Raw genomic sequence first — 15,865 nt, 5'->3', positions numbered from 1 at the left:
GACCAACACAGGAGCAGTAGTCAGTTTCTCCTTCAACTCCTGAAAACAGACCTCACACTCGTGAGTCCACACAAATGGAGTTTCCTTCCGAGTAAGGCGAGTCAATGGCAAAACCATGGTGGAGAATCCCTTGATGAACCTCCGATAGTAACCTGCCAAACCCAGAAAGCTCCTCACTTCCGTAACTGTCTTGGGTCTCTCCCAGTCTAGCACGGCCTCAATCTTGTTCGGATCCACTGCAACTCCCTCAGCAGAAATAACATGCCCAAGAAACTTCACGGACTTGAGCCAAAACTCACACTTGGAAGGCTTCGCATACAACTTCTTCTCCTTCAGCACTTGCAGAACAGTTCTCAAATGCTCCACATGCTCTTCCTCCGTCTTGGAGTAAATCAAAATATCGTCAATGAAGACGATCACAAACTGATCCAGGTACGGCTGGAAAATCCGGTTAATGTAATCCATGTACACAGCAGGTGCATTGGTGAGACCGAACGGAATCACCAAGTACTCAAAATGACCATATCTCGAGCGAAATGCGGTCTTCGGGACATCCTCCGCCTTCACCCGAATCTGATGGTATCCGGATCGGAGATCAATCTTGGAATACACACAAGCACCCCTGAGCTGATCCAACAGATCATCAATCCGAGGAAGGGGATACTTGTTCTTGATTGTCACCTTGTTCAACTGCCTGTAGTCGGTGCACAATCGCATTGTCCCGTCCTTCTTCTTCACAAAGATAACCGGTGCTCCCCAAGGAGACACACTCGGTCTAATAAAATCTTTCGCTGAAAGATCCTCAATATGCTTCTTCAGCTCTGCCAACTCCGGTGGCGACATCCGGTATGGAGCTAAAGAAATCGGCCCCACACCCGGCAACAGATCAATGGAGAACTCTATCTCCCTCTGTGGCAGAAACTCAGGAATCTCCTCAGGAAACACCTCGAGGAATTCCCTCACCACAGGAATGCCGGTGATGTCCTCCTGTGTACCACTCACCAAACCTCCCAACATGACATAACCAAATGCCCCTGCTCTCAAGGCTCTCTTAGCCTGCAGCAATGAAATGCACGGCGAGGAACTGGCTGTGGAATCACACGGGGACAACACTACACGCTTGACACAACAATCAATCATCACATAATTTCTGGACAGCCAATCCATGCCTAGAATAACCTCCAAGTTGGCCATCGGCAACCCTATCAGATCTACCGAGAACTCACGGCCGTCCCACTGAAACGCCACATCGCGATGAGCAGTGGTAGCATCACATCTTTCTCCGGTGGCGATGGTCACCCGCATCGGTGGAGAAAGCACATCACTGGGCAACTCAAGCCCCACAGCAATCGGGGTAGCAACAAAAGAATGCGTAGCCCCAGAGTCAAACAACCATTCAACAGCTGATGTACCAATCGTAACAGTACCTCTGACAAGGTTCGGAGCTCTATCCGACTGCTGACGATCCAGAGTATAAACTTTCCCAGAAGATGGTGGCACTGCCGGTGCCGAAGTAGGTGGAAGGGGAACCATCTGAAGTGGCACTGCCTGCACTGCAGTAGCCCTCGCCGTCACTGATGGACAGTCTCTGGAGAAATGGCCCTCCTTGCCACATTGAAAGCAAATCAACTGGCCGGTAGAGCACGACCCAAAATGAGTCTTCCCGCATCCCGAACACCTGGGAGCAGGAGGTCTCGCTGCACTCCCCTGAGCAGCAGTCCTCTTGAACTGACTCGGCTCCTGCCGAGCTGCCAACTGTTTACCCTTGCCCTTGTTCCCAAACTTCCTGTCTCGCCAAGAATTGGAACTACCAGCTGCAACCTTCGTCGCCTCAGCAACCTTGGCCTTCTTGGCCTTACTCAAGCTGTAGTAATCTTCAATATCACGACACTGCTGAACCAGTGTCCCAAAATCTCTAGAAGCAGAACCAACTAGGTAACCAGCAATATCCTCACTAAGTCCCCCGCGGAACTTAGCAGCCAGAAATGTAGGAGTAGGCCTCGCCATCCTGAAGTGTGCAAACTTCACCAACTGGTTGAACTTGGCCAGGTACTCGTCCACAGACAACGAGCCCTGAACCAATCTGTCAAACTCTCCTTGTTGCCTCCCCTGAGCGTCATATGGAAAGTACTGACCCAAGAAGAAATCCTCGAACATAGGCCAAGTCATCACATGACCCTGCATCTCGTAGACATGAGCAAGGTTTGTCCACCACTCATGGGCATCGCCCTCCAGCATGTAAGTAGCGAACATCAACTTCTGCGGATCTGTGCACTGCATGACCCGAAATATCTTATCCAACGCCTGAAGCCAACGTGTAGCAGCAACAGGATCAAAGGATCCATCAAAGGCAGGTGGCTTATGCTTACGGAAAGCATTCAGCCGGCGATCGATCTCATCACGACCCTCAACAAAAATAGGGACGGTCTGCATGGCCCCCGTAAGATGACTGCCATCTCCCATCTGACTCTGAGAGTCATCCTGCAGACTGGGTGGAGGTGGTGGTGGTGGTGGCGGTGGAGGTGGTGGCAGAGGGGCATGACCAACATCAGGGTCATTCCTTATCTCCTCCAACATGACTCTAAACATCGTCATGTTCGCCAGACGGTTGGCCTCCAACACGTCCTCAGTGGCCTTCCTGTTCGCCTCTCTGACGGCGTCCAGCATGGCCTGATTTGCCATTCTCATGGCCTCCTGGTCGGCTAGTCGGGCCGCCTGCATCTCAGCTAATGCAACCAGGACAGGATCGGGCCGATCCTCCGAAATCTCGCGGTTTCTCCCGGGTCTTACCATGACTCTGCACAAGTTACACAATTTATGAGTTGATCAGGCCCACGCAATGTGGTCACATATGCGTTATCATAATAATACTCGACGGAGCAAACACACAAAACAGACACAACCAAACATCCTAATCATTGCAATACATACAGGCTTTTCCCTTGAACTGTTGCTCTGATACCATAAAATGTAACACCCCGTGTATACTCGGAATATTAACATTACATCGTATTAAGCGGTGCTTAATTAAAAATGCGGAATATTCTTTTTCTTTTCAATTATGACGTCATTATCAATTACCAACTTGATTACTTAATCAATTTCATAAATATCGCCTGTATGTATATTGCAACAAGACATTTACTGAAATACCTCAATATATAAATAAAGTGTGTATCTAAATCACGGCATTACATCTCGTAATCCGGACAAGATCCTGATACATTATTACAACTCCAAAAGTCTCAAGACATAACAATACTATGTGTCATGGACTATCCCCATGCTCACCAAATAGGCATAGTTAACAACCAGTCTCAATATAAAACTCCATAAACATAACTGAAGCTATAAGCATATAAACAACATGCAAATCCAGCATCCAATCATGGAAGCATAATATAACAACAATCTAATTCAGCTCCAGCCTCCTGCCGTCTGAGGTCTCAACATTACCTGACCCTGAAATAAGCATTCCCCAAACGTGGGGTGAGATCTCTAAACAAGAAATCTCAGTAAGACAAGGGGTCCTCAAGGATCTTCCACCCCAAGCTCACTTACATGTGCAATATAAGTTCTAAAAGCATTTATATCATTATCAGTTCCAAAACTATGTAGTGCAACAGATATCTATGGCATGTGTGTAATCACTATCTACTGGCCAGAGAAATGTAGGAATACGTCTATTCCCTACATGTAGTACAAGGAACACCGCTTGCACCTCACCCACAGCCTCACCCTCTTGTATGTTCTACATACTCAGGCTTACCGTATATGTGGAACACCTCCATGCATATCAACAAGGCACTAACATACAATAGCTCAACAGCATTTCCAAAACATCAAAAGCATGTAACATAGCATGCATATACCATATCCCCCATGGGACATGGTGGAACAACAACATGGCTAAACCGAGGACACGAAAGCTTACCTCTAAGCTAGCTATCCAATGCCACAAGCTCAAAGTCCAATCACAGTAGATCACAAGCTGATATGGACCAAATATAAATCAATATACATGTACCACATGCATACAAATTAAAGACAACGCCTTTTCATTATGTTTTCAAGTCTTAAAGCTTCTAACAAAGCTACAAGCCCTCAATCCCATGATTCTGGCTTAGGCCACTAAATACAGAAGTTCAACTTCATCAAACTAGGGTCCACAAACCCCCCAATAGCCTACTGTACACACAACACAGCTACTGTTCTGCGAAATCCCAGAATATCCGGATATTCCTCGGGACCATATCCGGTTATGCAATATCCGGATATCTCACTGTCCATATCCGGATATGCAATATCCGGATATACAGATTCACATATCCGGATATCCAGTATCCGGATATCCCAAAACCATATATCCGGATATCCAATACCCGGATATCTGTTCGACAAATATCCGGCTATTTCATGACAGAATGCAGTTTCTGCATTTTCGTGAAGATATCCCTTAAAGGTTCCCTTTTTATCGATTTTAAACACCTAATCATGCATTTCTAGGTGTGTTCAACATTACCCAACAACAAGTTATCATCTTTTAGTCATAGATACATCAAGGTACCATTTTTAAGCCTTAAAACTCAAGTTAAAGGTTGGTACAACATACCAAGGCTCAAAACTCAGAATGGAGATGCTCTTGGAGCTCAACACAGCCCCTCAAGTCTGACTCAAGGAAGATGCACGAAAATGGCTTCACAAAGGTTGGTTCTTTAACACAAGAGATCACCACTTGGACCTCCAAAAACCAAAACCAAGCTTTTCCCAATCCCAAACCACCAAGCTTTTCAACGTAACTGTATATCTTCTAAGTTTTAAAATCAAATTATGTAACTTAAACTATTTGTTTATGCTTGTAAAATATTCTACATAACTAATTGAACTCAAATTAAACGTGTCGATCTTGAAAACCAAATACTCAAGCTCAGTATGATTATATAATCAAGTGTTTAAAATATTGCAACAAGTTATTGCTACACTTCTTATTCGAGCTGAACCTGCATCTGTTAAGCTTTCAATTTTTCCCTTGCACTAACAGCAGCTCAACGATAAAAGCTTAATCAGGGTTCTTTTGCAACTGGTTATGCTAAAACCAATCCAATTCTGGTCACCAAAGAGAAAAGCATCAATCACAGAGACACCTCAAGCATTTATATCCATCAGTTTGAATAATTAATCCAATCGAGCAAAAGACAAATTATAGAGAACTGTCAATCTTAAAAATAAACAGAAATTTTACACATACGATTTATGCAATGAATATAATGTTTTTGCAACAACTCTCCTCTTTTATCCATGCTTGAGATCAGCTATGTAAAATTTTGCAACAAAGCACAACACAGGAAGAGTTTCAAATAAAATACTTTTGAGTTACAAGATTCCCATTCATTGCCTTCTTCAACTTCGTCTAATTAGCTTCCAAGTGCTTAGACTATTAGTCCAAAACTAGCTTGATAATAAAATTTTAAATTATGATCTTATTGAGCTTGGTATAAATTTCCTCAACTCACTGAGTAAGTACATTTTAAGGTTATAATTATTTCACAGTCATATTTGCAAAACTAGGGATTTAGTGATGAGACAGAGAGAAACACATTTCAATTATTACCATATTCTGAATTCAAAGGTTTTAATAAATCTCCTACAACAGTTCGTCTTGGACCAGATCTGGAACTATCCTCAGCGGTTTGTGTAGCCATAAATCCTATTTTTTACTCATTGAGATCTGTTGACTTTGTATACCATTCTGCTGTAAATAAAGGGTCTTATTCTATAGATCCATTGTGGTCTTTAAATAATTATATAATAATGGAAACAGCAACCCTAGTTGCCATCTCTATATCTGGTTTACTGGTAAGTTTTACTGGGTATGCCTTATATACTGCTTTTGGGCAACCCTCCCAACAACTAAGAGATCCATTTACCGTTGAGCTAGTGAGGAACAACGGGAAATTCGATCTCCTATAGTTCCATTCCCGTTCTCAACCTATGAAGATACGAAGGCTTTTTCCTCGGGACAAAGATTTTGATACATACCTCTTCTAGTTGATCTATGCCATACTTTATTCTTGTAAGATTATACACACTAGCTAACAGTCCTCCCGGTGATACATCATAGGCACATTGAGAACGTAGATAATTGTAACCATATACATACAAAATGACAGCAATGGAATGCCAATCTTCGGGCTTTATTTGTAAGGTTTCTATTCCGCGGTAACCGTATTCTGAAACACGGAAAAAAATCATTGGCTTATCAAATTATCTATCGAGCTATGAAAAAGATTCAACAAAATAAAAAAAACAAATCCACTATACGATCTTTATAAGGTTCTTCTTTTGAATGAAATTCAATGGTATCCAGAGAGACCATGTCTTGCACGCCTCCGTTACTTTTTGGGAGGACTACGCCCCATAGAAACTGTCTACCTGAGACTGTCCCTTGGCCCGTAGGTCCTGGCACAAGGTTCAATACATAAGTTGATCCTATAGCTCTATTTTCAATAATATTACAATTACATAAAGACACAAACACAGTTTATCTAGGGTGTACTACTAGTACTATTTAATAGGATAATGCCATAGATGTCATAGCTATGCGGGACTTCTGACATTCAGTCCATTAGTTCTGAAATCAAAACAACAGAGGATATCACACATCCATATTTGGCTCATAACTCGGTTTAATCAGGTGTCCAGAGATAGAAACATTTGTTTAACATATAAATTTTTTTTGGGCTAGAGCATATACTTAGAGTTAAGTCCATTAGCTGTGTTACTTCATCATAAAATCTTAAGTCCTTATGTTAATTTTATGTTTGAACTAAAATCAAAACCTATCACCTTTGAACACAAAAAATTCAAGCTGGGTTCGGTTATGTAATCAAGTCTTCTAAAAATATTGGAACAAGGTATTATTACCACACTTCAAATTCCAGCTGAACCCAGCATTAGTTACCAACAGATTATTACCATGCAAGAATCTCAGAAAGAAACAATTATTATGGAGGAAAATTTAGAGAGAGAAAAAAATTGTCTGTACACATTATTTGTTCAATATTACAAAGAAAGAAAGAAAAAGAGTGGAAGCAAGTAAAATTGTCCAAACTCCAAATACCAATTATTTTCATGGCTATTGGTATGGCTATTATTCAATGGTATATATAAAATGAGTGTATATATGCATAATAACAGAACTTAATAAAGATCTAGATCTAGCCCAACACATCAGAGGCGAATATACAAAACATGGCTTTTGCAGAAGCCCAACATAAAATATTGCAATACTCATGCCACGATGAAGAATTGTTAATAGTTCCAAAGAACAGATCTTTAAAAATGAAAAACATAAAAAGCGCGTAGAAATCCACCATAAGCTCCATGCAGTTCCCAATAGAGGTATCTCCGAACGGCTGCGATGGGTAGGCGGTGGAGTTGAGATCGATGGCTATGGTGGCTCTGGTGATTATGAGAAAGATCGGGAGGAGAAGGAGAAGGGAGCGAGGAAAATTGTTGTTTTCCATCAGAAAGAGATTAGAGAGAAAGAATGAGGGTTTGGTTTGTGTAGTTGAGTTTCTTGCTTTAGAAAGAAAGAAATAAAGGTTTCTTGGGTTTTATTATTTGTGAACAGAGGTTGGGTGTGAATGAATGAATGAGGGTAACTAAGAGGATGAGTTTTCTTTCTTTTTTGTTGCTCTTTCCCGCCATGCATGTCAACTAAGTCATGTTATTATTCTCAATATATATATATATATATATATATATATATATTACTCATTCAAAGAAATCTCCTTAAAAGATGCATGGATTATACTCCAGTCAAAAATGCACCAAAGTGTAGTAGAAATTGCACATTGCCACAAAAGTTTGGCTTATTTGTTTTTATCAAAACCAGAAATGCTAGTCAACAAAAACTGGTCCAAGGACCTAGGGCACACCCAATGCTCTCCAAAAATGGAAAACAAATAATTTCATAAAGAAACAGCTACAGATCAATGTTTAAAAGAGAAGAAGAAGATGCAAGAGGATAAACAAAACATAAGTTTTGTGGAGGAGCAAAAAAGTGTTATGGTATAGTTTTGACACAAGACAACATTTCAACTGCTTGATAAACTAATTCCAGGCCCCATTAGGCCATCAATGTGTTTTAGTGTCAGATGTGCTTGGTGCAGTTAAGAAAATTTTTAGTTTTCGTAATTTTCTTTTTCAGTGTATTCAGTGAATTTCTTGGATTAGATATTGGCCAGTAATTTCAGTTGGGTGTAAATTCAAAAAAGAAAGGTAGTTCTGTAACATTCCCGTCTCGAGCCGGTTCAATTAACATACATATGATACAAATAGAAACAGCGGAAGACTTAACTTACGAAAATACGAGCTAACTTTTTTTTTTCTCTTTAATCCTTTTACTCATGACATATCACATTGCATACTTATTCTAATTTAATTCTTATTTGACGGATACGAAAATCGAACAGAGTAACCTCTGTAAATCAGAAAACTGGGGATTTGCAAATCCCATCCTCAAGATACCCTAATAGACAGTTTATACAGTATATACTTTCAGAAGTTCCAGATATCCATATAGGATCATATACCCATCCATGGTTGCATGCATAACTTGGCTCCGTGCCACTACGTCTAACAGCATGCAAATCCAACATGTAAAGATATAACTAAATACTGCATCATAATATAAACATGCCTGAATACATAATTGAACATGCATAAAAACAGAAAACATGTACAAACCATATACAAGCCATATACAAAATAAAGGATCAGACATCATGATCCACAAAATAATGGAATACGAAATAACATAAATACACTCCAAAATAACAGTAGCCTACAGCTACTCAAAATCCAGTCCGTCGTAGCACCTCTACTCACGGGTCCTATCCCCTATGTAGCACCGATACAACACGCGACACGTGACACGACACGACACGACACTCCGACACGTCAATCCTAAAAAATTATGGATTTCGACACAAAATATGCTCATAATATTCAAAACTTAAATCATGAAAATCAAACCATTAGAATGAGGATTTCTTACATCAAATCGCTTATCCAAGGTCCAAGGAACAAAGCCTAAGCTTGGCTCCAACTAAAACCACCATTTCTCTCTTGGATGAATAGTAACTCGCACAAGGGGAAGAGGAGAATTTTTTACACAAGCATTTTCAGCCTAAAATATGTGGTGGAATGGATTCATTGGATGATTTCCTATTGATTTCATGTAATGGACTTTCTCATTTGCATGCTTGTGTAGAGAGAAATCAAAGGATCAAGCTTGAAACCCAAACCCCCCTTCCATGGAGATGCTACGGGTGAGAGAGGGAAAAGAGGAAAGAGAGAGCGCAGGAACCAAAAGAAAAATACGAAGGATTCATGGTTTCTAAGTATGAAATAGTTTAAGTTACTTTAACAGGATAACAACTTATATATCAACACACCTCCATTCAATACCAAACTTTACCCAATGGACTATAATATTTTTCTAGTCATATTTCTAACTTTACTTTCACTTTTCGGGTAACTTTGCTTACCCGCATTTTTACCCTTTAACTATCATTTTAACTCCTTTTTCACCAAAGATGACTTTATCTTTTATTTCGAATTATTCTTCAATATTAAATCCACAACTACTAGTGAGGGTTATTATAGACGTCAACTCCACCGCCCCTGTCGTCAAAGCGATCCTCGATTACTCCTTCATCTCCAGCATCATCGGAGACACCTCGAATGGGAAATGCATCGGGATCATGGTGGATTTCTACGCACTGTTTTATATTTCATTGTTAAAGATATGCTCTTTGGAACTGTTGACAGTTCTGTATCATGGGATGAGTATTGCAATATTTTCTGTTGGAGTTCTGCAAAAGCCCTACTTTCTATTTTCGCCCTTAATGTGTTGAGGCAGATCTTTATTAAGTTCTGTTAACATCCATATATATACACTCTCAAGTTTGGACAATTTTGGTTGCTTTTACTTCTGTCTTCTTCTTTTTTCTTCTTTGTAATATTGAACAAATAATGCATATATAGAAAATTCCATAACCCAAGTTTCAATGTCGTAATTCTTTTTTGTTTTGATATGCTTCCCACGTTATTCTACTTCTCTCTCTCCCTCTCTCTGTATTTTCCTCCATCTCCATTCGTTTTGCAACCTATTAGTTGTTTCTTTTTGAGATTCTTGCTTGGTAATAAATGTTGGGTTCAGCTCGAATTTGAAGTGTGGTAATAGTATCTTGCTCAAATGCTTTAGCTGAAACATAGTAGTTATTGCATTGACCTTGTTCAACCAAACATTTGGCTTAGTTACTAACCTGTCTTCATTTTTAAGTATTACAAAATCTACATTTTGGACCTTCCCTTGTCAATTTCAATAACCGAGCCTTTGAGTTGTATTTGTTACCTTACAATTGAGGAATGTAAAATGTATTTTTATGGAGGCATGATATTGCAGCAAAAAGAAAATAGAATGCTATGCTATTAATTTTTTTTAGTGGCAATTTGAATCTCCTTTTCCGAATGATGTAGTTAGATAATTGTATAAGAATAACTATAGCTACATTCCAAAAATAATTTTTGAGTTGGAGGGGATAATATAAGCTATAGATTTGGTATGAGGTTGCCAAATCTAGCTACATGTAAAACTAAATATTTAAGAGCGCCACGAAATGTAGCTTTTGATCCATGATATCATTGTTTTATTTTTTTATACATATGATATCATTGTTTTAAATTTTAAGTTATCTTCCACTGTGAAAACACTTTATTTTTTACTTTTGTTTCATGAAAATATTTATAACAACATCTACCCTATGAAGTGGTACACTTGTGAAATCACTTTTGAATTATCTGCCATAAATTTTGTTTTTTCATATTTATATCCATGTGCTCTAAGTGATTGTGCTGTCACGTTTCTCAAAAGCAAATTACCAATATGCCATGAGGGGCAAAATTTTTGCCAAAATACCACGGTGGCAAATTCGTTATCAGGGACAACGAGTTCAATTGCTATGTGACAAAGCTAGCGAAACTCGCTGTTGGTGGCAGTGAGTACATGGTCAGATCAGTCAACTTATTTTTAGAATATCATAACTTTTGACTTGGGTGTCCAAATCAGATATTTTTTTTGTTGCACGTAACTTTTTGGGATCAACGCGCTGCAAAAATTCTTGCAGGATTATTTGTTAGTGTTGAAAAATGAAAATAAGAATATGAATTAAATAACATTATTCATATAGATAAAATGTGCCAAAAGAGGCACAAAGAGCCTTTTTTTGGAAATTTTTGAGATCTGGGTATTTATTGCTGCATAGATCTCAAAATGATACGTTGAAAAAAAAACATCTAATTCGCACACCCGAGCTATTATAGCATTTTGAAACTTTACAGTAAAACCTCCAAAATTTTGTATCATGTGTCATTACTGTGGCAGTCTAATCTAGAAACCCGCTGCCACTGACAACAAGTTCTTGGTTGTTTGACATGTATACCTGGTGTAAAGATCGTTGATCTCTAAACTCACTGCCTCTAATATCAAGTTTGGTCATTTTAAACCTGACAGCAAGTTTGTGACCATGGACAAAATTTCTAGCCCCATAACATCCTGGTACATATTTTTGTAAAACGTATCAACATGGTCAATATTCTTAATAGTAGTTAAACTCAAAGAAGTGTGCAGGAGAAATTCTTATACATTTGGAGAGTATTAAATTGATCCACTAAAAATATAACAGATTACTTAAAATGTTTTTGTGCAATCAGATTAAATTTATTTAAGTTATAAATAAACTTTTAGATAAAATTTATAGTTAAGTATTGGTCTCATAGACAGTGGCGGAGCCGGGCTCCAATTTGAGCCCGTGCCAAAAAATTATATGTGTATTTATTTTTCTTAATTTTAGTTAATTCATATCATAATATAATTTAAATTAAATATAGAGCACCTGAGTAGGCAATACTAAGAAGAGTTATAATTTTATTAAATTTTTAATTTTACTATATATATATATATATATATATATATATATATATATATATATATATATATATATATATAAGTGAAAATTAGACACGTAACATAATACAACTTACTCAAATCTTTTATAAAAAATATTTTAAGTTTTAGATAGGGCCAAATTACAAATTGTAACCCGGGCCAAGTTATAATTTTAACCCGGGTCAAATTATAATTAATTATATAATTATATATAATAAGTACAAATTGTTAAAATTTAGCGCAAACCAAAGCCACCCCTAGAATACACGTGGCTCCACCACTGTTCATAGAAGTGGCAATATGGGTTGAATTCGATAACTCTTTCACCAGAGTCAAGGATTTCTTCTTCAGCCTTTTTTTTGTTGACCCTGAAAGTGGGGCAAGTCGGATCGAGTTATACTAGTCGAAGAAGCATTACGAGTACGAGGTTCCCGCCGGCCATTATTCTTTTGGCTATGAAACTTTATCTTCATAGAAGAAATGGGTTGTTAAATGGTTTGAGGATCTTAAGAAACCTTTGGCGTGATAGCCGACGAAGAAGGTGTTCTTGAATTTTGTTTTTTTAAAAAAAGAAAGGCACTTTTTAAAATATAATAATTAGTCAAAAAATCATTTGTTAAACTTGTGATAAAATTTATGTATGCATAAAACTATATATTTTCTTTTATTTTTTATTTTCTTTGAGAAGGTTATACTTATCACTTCTTACAACTATTTTAGTAACCATTAAATAGTGATGATTAAAACATAACAGAAAGAGAAAGATGAAAGATAGAGTGGGGGAATAAGTGATTGAAGAGAGAGAAAAAAATTAATATCAAATAACATTCGTTAATTTAATTTCATCCAACGATTATAAGAGGGGCAATAAGAGGTGATAAGCTGAGTTAGTGATAATTATAACTTCTTCCAATTTTGAAATCAAAAGTTATAACCTATATTTTTGCTTTAAAATTCATGTCGGAGTTTAAAGGAACCAAATCCATATATTTTAATGGTACGAGCAAGTTTGTTAACCAATTAGCTTTGAAGAACAAAATTGGCTAGTAATTTTGCTAACAAAATTGACAAATGGTCGTTTCTGGCCACCCTCTAGCAATATTGTTTAAAAATAAAATAAAATAATTTACGCAATTAGATTGCAAAGAGAAATAGGAAAGAAAATTAAATCAATTATTAAAAGCATTTCACGTAGTAAAAATGTTATACATCAAAAAGTCATAATAGCTAGTAAGTAATAACGTTTACTATAGCACAATGTGTACTGAAGAGGAAATGTTTATCCATAGTCAATAGTACAACAAAGACATCACACAATCATAAATTTATAATGCATTAAAAGTACAATAATAATTGTCTTTTTTTTTTATAACATTAAGGGGCGAAGCCCCAAACAATAATAATTGTCTTTAGCAAGTGGTAGAAACTTTCCAATTATTTTTCGCTCATGGAATAAGATGATCGATGACTTGTTGGAATATGCAGTACATGAAGCAAAGATGTAGATAAGAGGAATTAGGATGTCAATGTATCGTGTGGTAGTCGTTCTGCCAAATAGATATGCATGTGTCCCATAGCTCCAGTGAGATAGCCGCTTTCGTATCTGGCTTCTAGTGTCAAAATTTCACCATCCTTAATCGTGATAGAACCTGGTTTTGGATAACAAACAGACCTTCCAATAGCATAACCTTTCTCATTTCCAGCTTCATTTCCCGTTCCATATTTTGCTATTGAGGTACATAGAGTTCTTCCGTCCTATATTAATAGAAAGTATGAATTTTATTATTAAAGATGCATTGCAATATATATATATATATATATATATATATATATATATATAAATTTCAGTTCTCAAAATGATATATATTATTTAAATTACAAAGAATGATGGGAAATACTTAAGATATCTGTACCTCTCCATATAGAGTTGCGTTAATACCACCTGAATGCAGATGAGCCGTTCCATAAATGAGATAACCACCTTTTTGCATTGGGATTTTTGTTTTCTGGACATGAGGAGAGTCCTTGCTACCATTTGCCGGAATAGTAAATTCTACCTATAACAAATTAATAAATCTTTAATCCTCACTTACTCCAAACAAATTAATAGATTGAAAAGTGTAATTATAAAGTGCATTGAATAACAAACATATTTACCTGACACTCGTGGAATGAAGTTGAACCATTGGATTTGATTTTATCGGTCGAATCAAGTACATAAAAATTAACAGGAATTTGGCTTTCATCCCAGTCAACCCATCTTATTTTGTATCTTAGGGCAAGCTTTCTCTTTGGGCCTTCAAAACCATATCTCAATTTGCATTTTAAGTTGTCTTGGCAACATAGGAGTCCTCCTTTATAATCGGGGGTCAGTGGCTCACCATAAATGCCTTTTGTGACATTATAAAAGTCTTTAGGGAGATTCATAAGGTCACATCTGCAATCAGTACAACCTTTCCTATCTTGTGTACCACGTGTATCAATGGCCAATATGTTGAATAACCATCTCTCTTCATACCCATATGGAATTTCTGCAGGGTTATGTAGTTCTACTGCAAAAGGGTCTGGAAGGTTTGAGGTTGTTCCTCGTGATTCAACTCCTAAGCCCCAGTAAAGTGGAAGAATAAAGTCGTGGCACATGCCTTGATTCCTCTTGAAAATGAAACCATCATAATTCTTGGGAGGAACCTTAGAGCCGCCGCGCATGCTAGCAACAGTAACATTTTCAATGTATCTTATAGCAAACCAATGGTGAAGGTATGTGTCATACAAAGGTACAGAGTTCCCATCTTCATCAATTAGTTCAGCATCAAAACTCTTGACTCCAATGTGACCTTTCGGGAATTCAATATCCCAAAAACTTTTCCCCGCAACTAGTCCTGGCTCCGTTTCAAACATTTCAGACACAAAAGTAGCTGACTTTATAGGACTTTCGGGGTCCTCATGGGATGACTTGTCTCCGTTGTCAGATTTTGGAAACTCAAAATTTAACAAATTTTTCCCTTGTAATGAATTTAAATCATTTATCCCTTGGAATGAGTATGTTTTGCTTGATAGTAACACTAGTATTGATAATGAAAGTATCAACGATTTAGAGATAAACTTCGTGTTAACCTATTAGAAAAACCGTCATTATTAATCACATGATTAGTTATGAATAATGTTTGTACGTAACGTTATTCTTTCGTGCACACAAACATATGCTAAAAAAGTAGGCACATTAAGTAAGATTGAAGAAGACAAAATAAGTGTTAAAATTTGGAAGGAAGAAAAAGCATACCAGATGATCAGAAGAACTTGAGTAAATGATCATGGTGGAGATTTGGTCTTTGCCGGAAGTATGATCAATTTTATTTTTGAATGCTTATGGAGTTGTTGTTTATTGCTTTTATAGTATAAGATTTTGAAATGGAAAAGCTGGCGTAACGTAATGCCAATTCAACACAAACTTAAAATGCTTGTTTCTGTTGGGCGTCTAACTGTTCGCTACAAGAAAACCGGAATTTGCCAGCAAAAATTTCGAGGCAATTTGAATAGCCGCTCTTTTAAGTATAATGAATAATGGCACTTATGTAATTGACGATCTAAATGCCTATTCAACTAGTGCCAAACAATACATCAAGATTTGCTTTTTCTCTCTCTTTAGGATTCCTAAATCATCATTGCTTCTAATTTATTTGGCGCCAACGATTTTGGATGCTGCTCGGCTGCACCATTTTCCTCGCTGAGTCTCTCTCTTTTTCCTCTCTCTCTGCTTCGCATCTTCAGTTTTGTTTTTTTTTTAGGAATTTTCTACTTTGCAAATGTGAATTTTCTTCAGGTTAGTTTTTTATTACTTTCTTTGTTCCC

General features: G+C 37.4%; 1 protein-coding gene across 1 annotated transcript; it reads right to left on the bottom strand.

Annotated features, from left to right (window-relative positions):
• Nucleotides 1-13,531: 13,531 nt before the first annotated feature.
• Nucleotides 13,532-14,914, bottom strand: LOC133292674 (uncharacterized). Its single transcript, XM_061491119.1, has 3 exons — nt 14,174-14,914; nt 13,930-14,073; nt 13,532-13,771 (listed from the first exon to the last, which is right to left on the bottom strand). The coding sequence occupies exons 1-3, from the start codon at nt 14,912-14,914 to the stop codon at nt 13,532-13,534; spliced, it is 1,125 nt and encodes a 374-aa protein (XP_061347103.1).
• Nucleotides 14,915-15,865: the final 951 nt, after the last annotated feature.

This window comes from Gastrolobium bilobum, unplaced genomic scaffold (assembly GCF_033153095.1).
Source record: "Gastrolobium bilobum isolate Gb01-03AN ecotype WA unplaced genomic scaffold, APGP_CSIRO_Gbil_v1 utg93657, whole genome shotgun sequence".
NCBI lineage: Eukaryota > Viridiplantae > Streptophyta > Magnoliopsida > Fabales > Fabaceae > Gastrolobium > Gastrolobium bilobum.
The sequence above is the reverse complement of the archived record's forward strand: the minus strand, read 5'-3'. Positions and strand labels throughout refer to the sequence as shown.

Excerpts from the sequence above, each read along its gene's own strand:
- LOC133292674 (XM_061491119.1), bottom strand. The coding sequence starts at position 14,914 with ATGTTTGAAACGGAGCCAGGACTAGTTGCGGGGAAAAGTTTTTGGGAT. Across the intron at positions 14,074-14,173 it reads CTTCATTCCACGAGTGTCAG|GTAGAATTTACTATTCCGGC; the intron begins GTAAATATGTTT and ends AATTTGTTATAG. Across the intron at positions 13,772-13,929 it reads ACGCAACTCTATATGGAGAG|GACGGAAGAACTCTATGTAC; the intron begins GTACAGATATCT and ends CTATTAATATAG.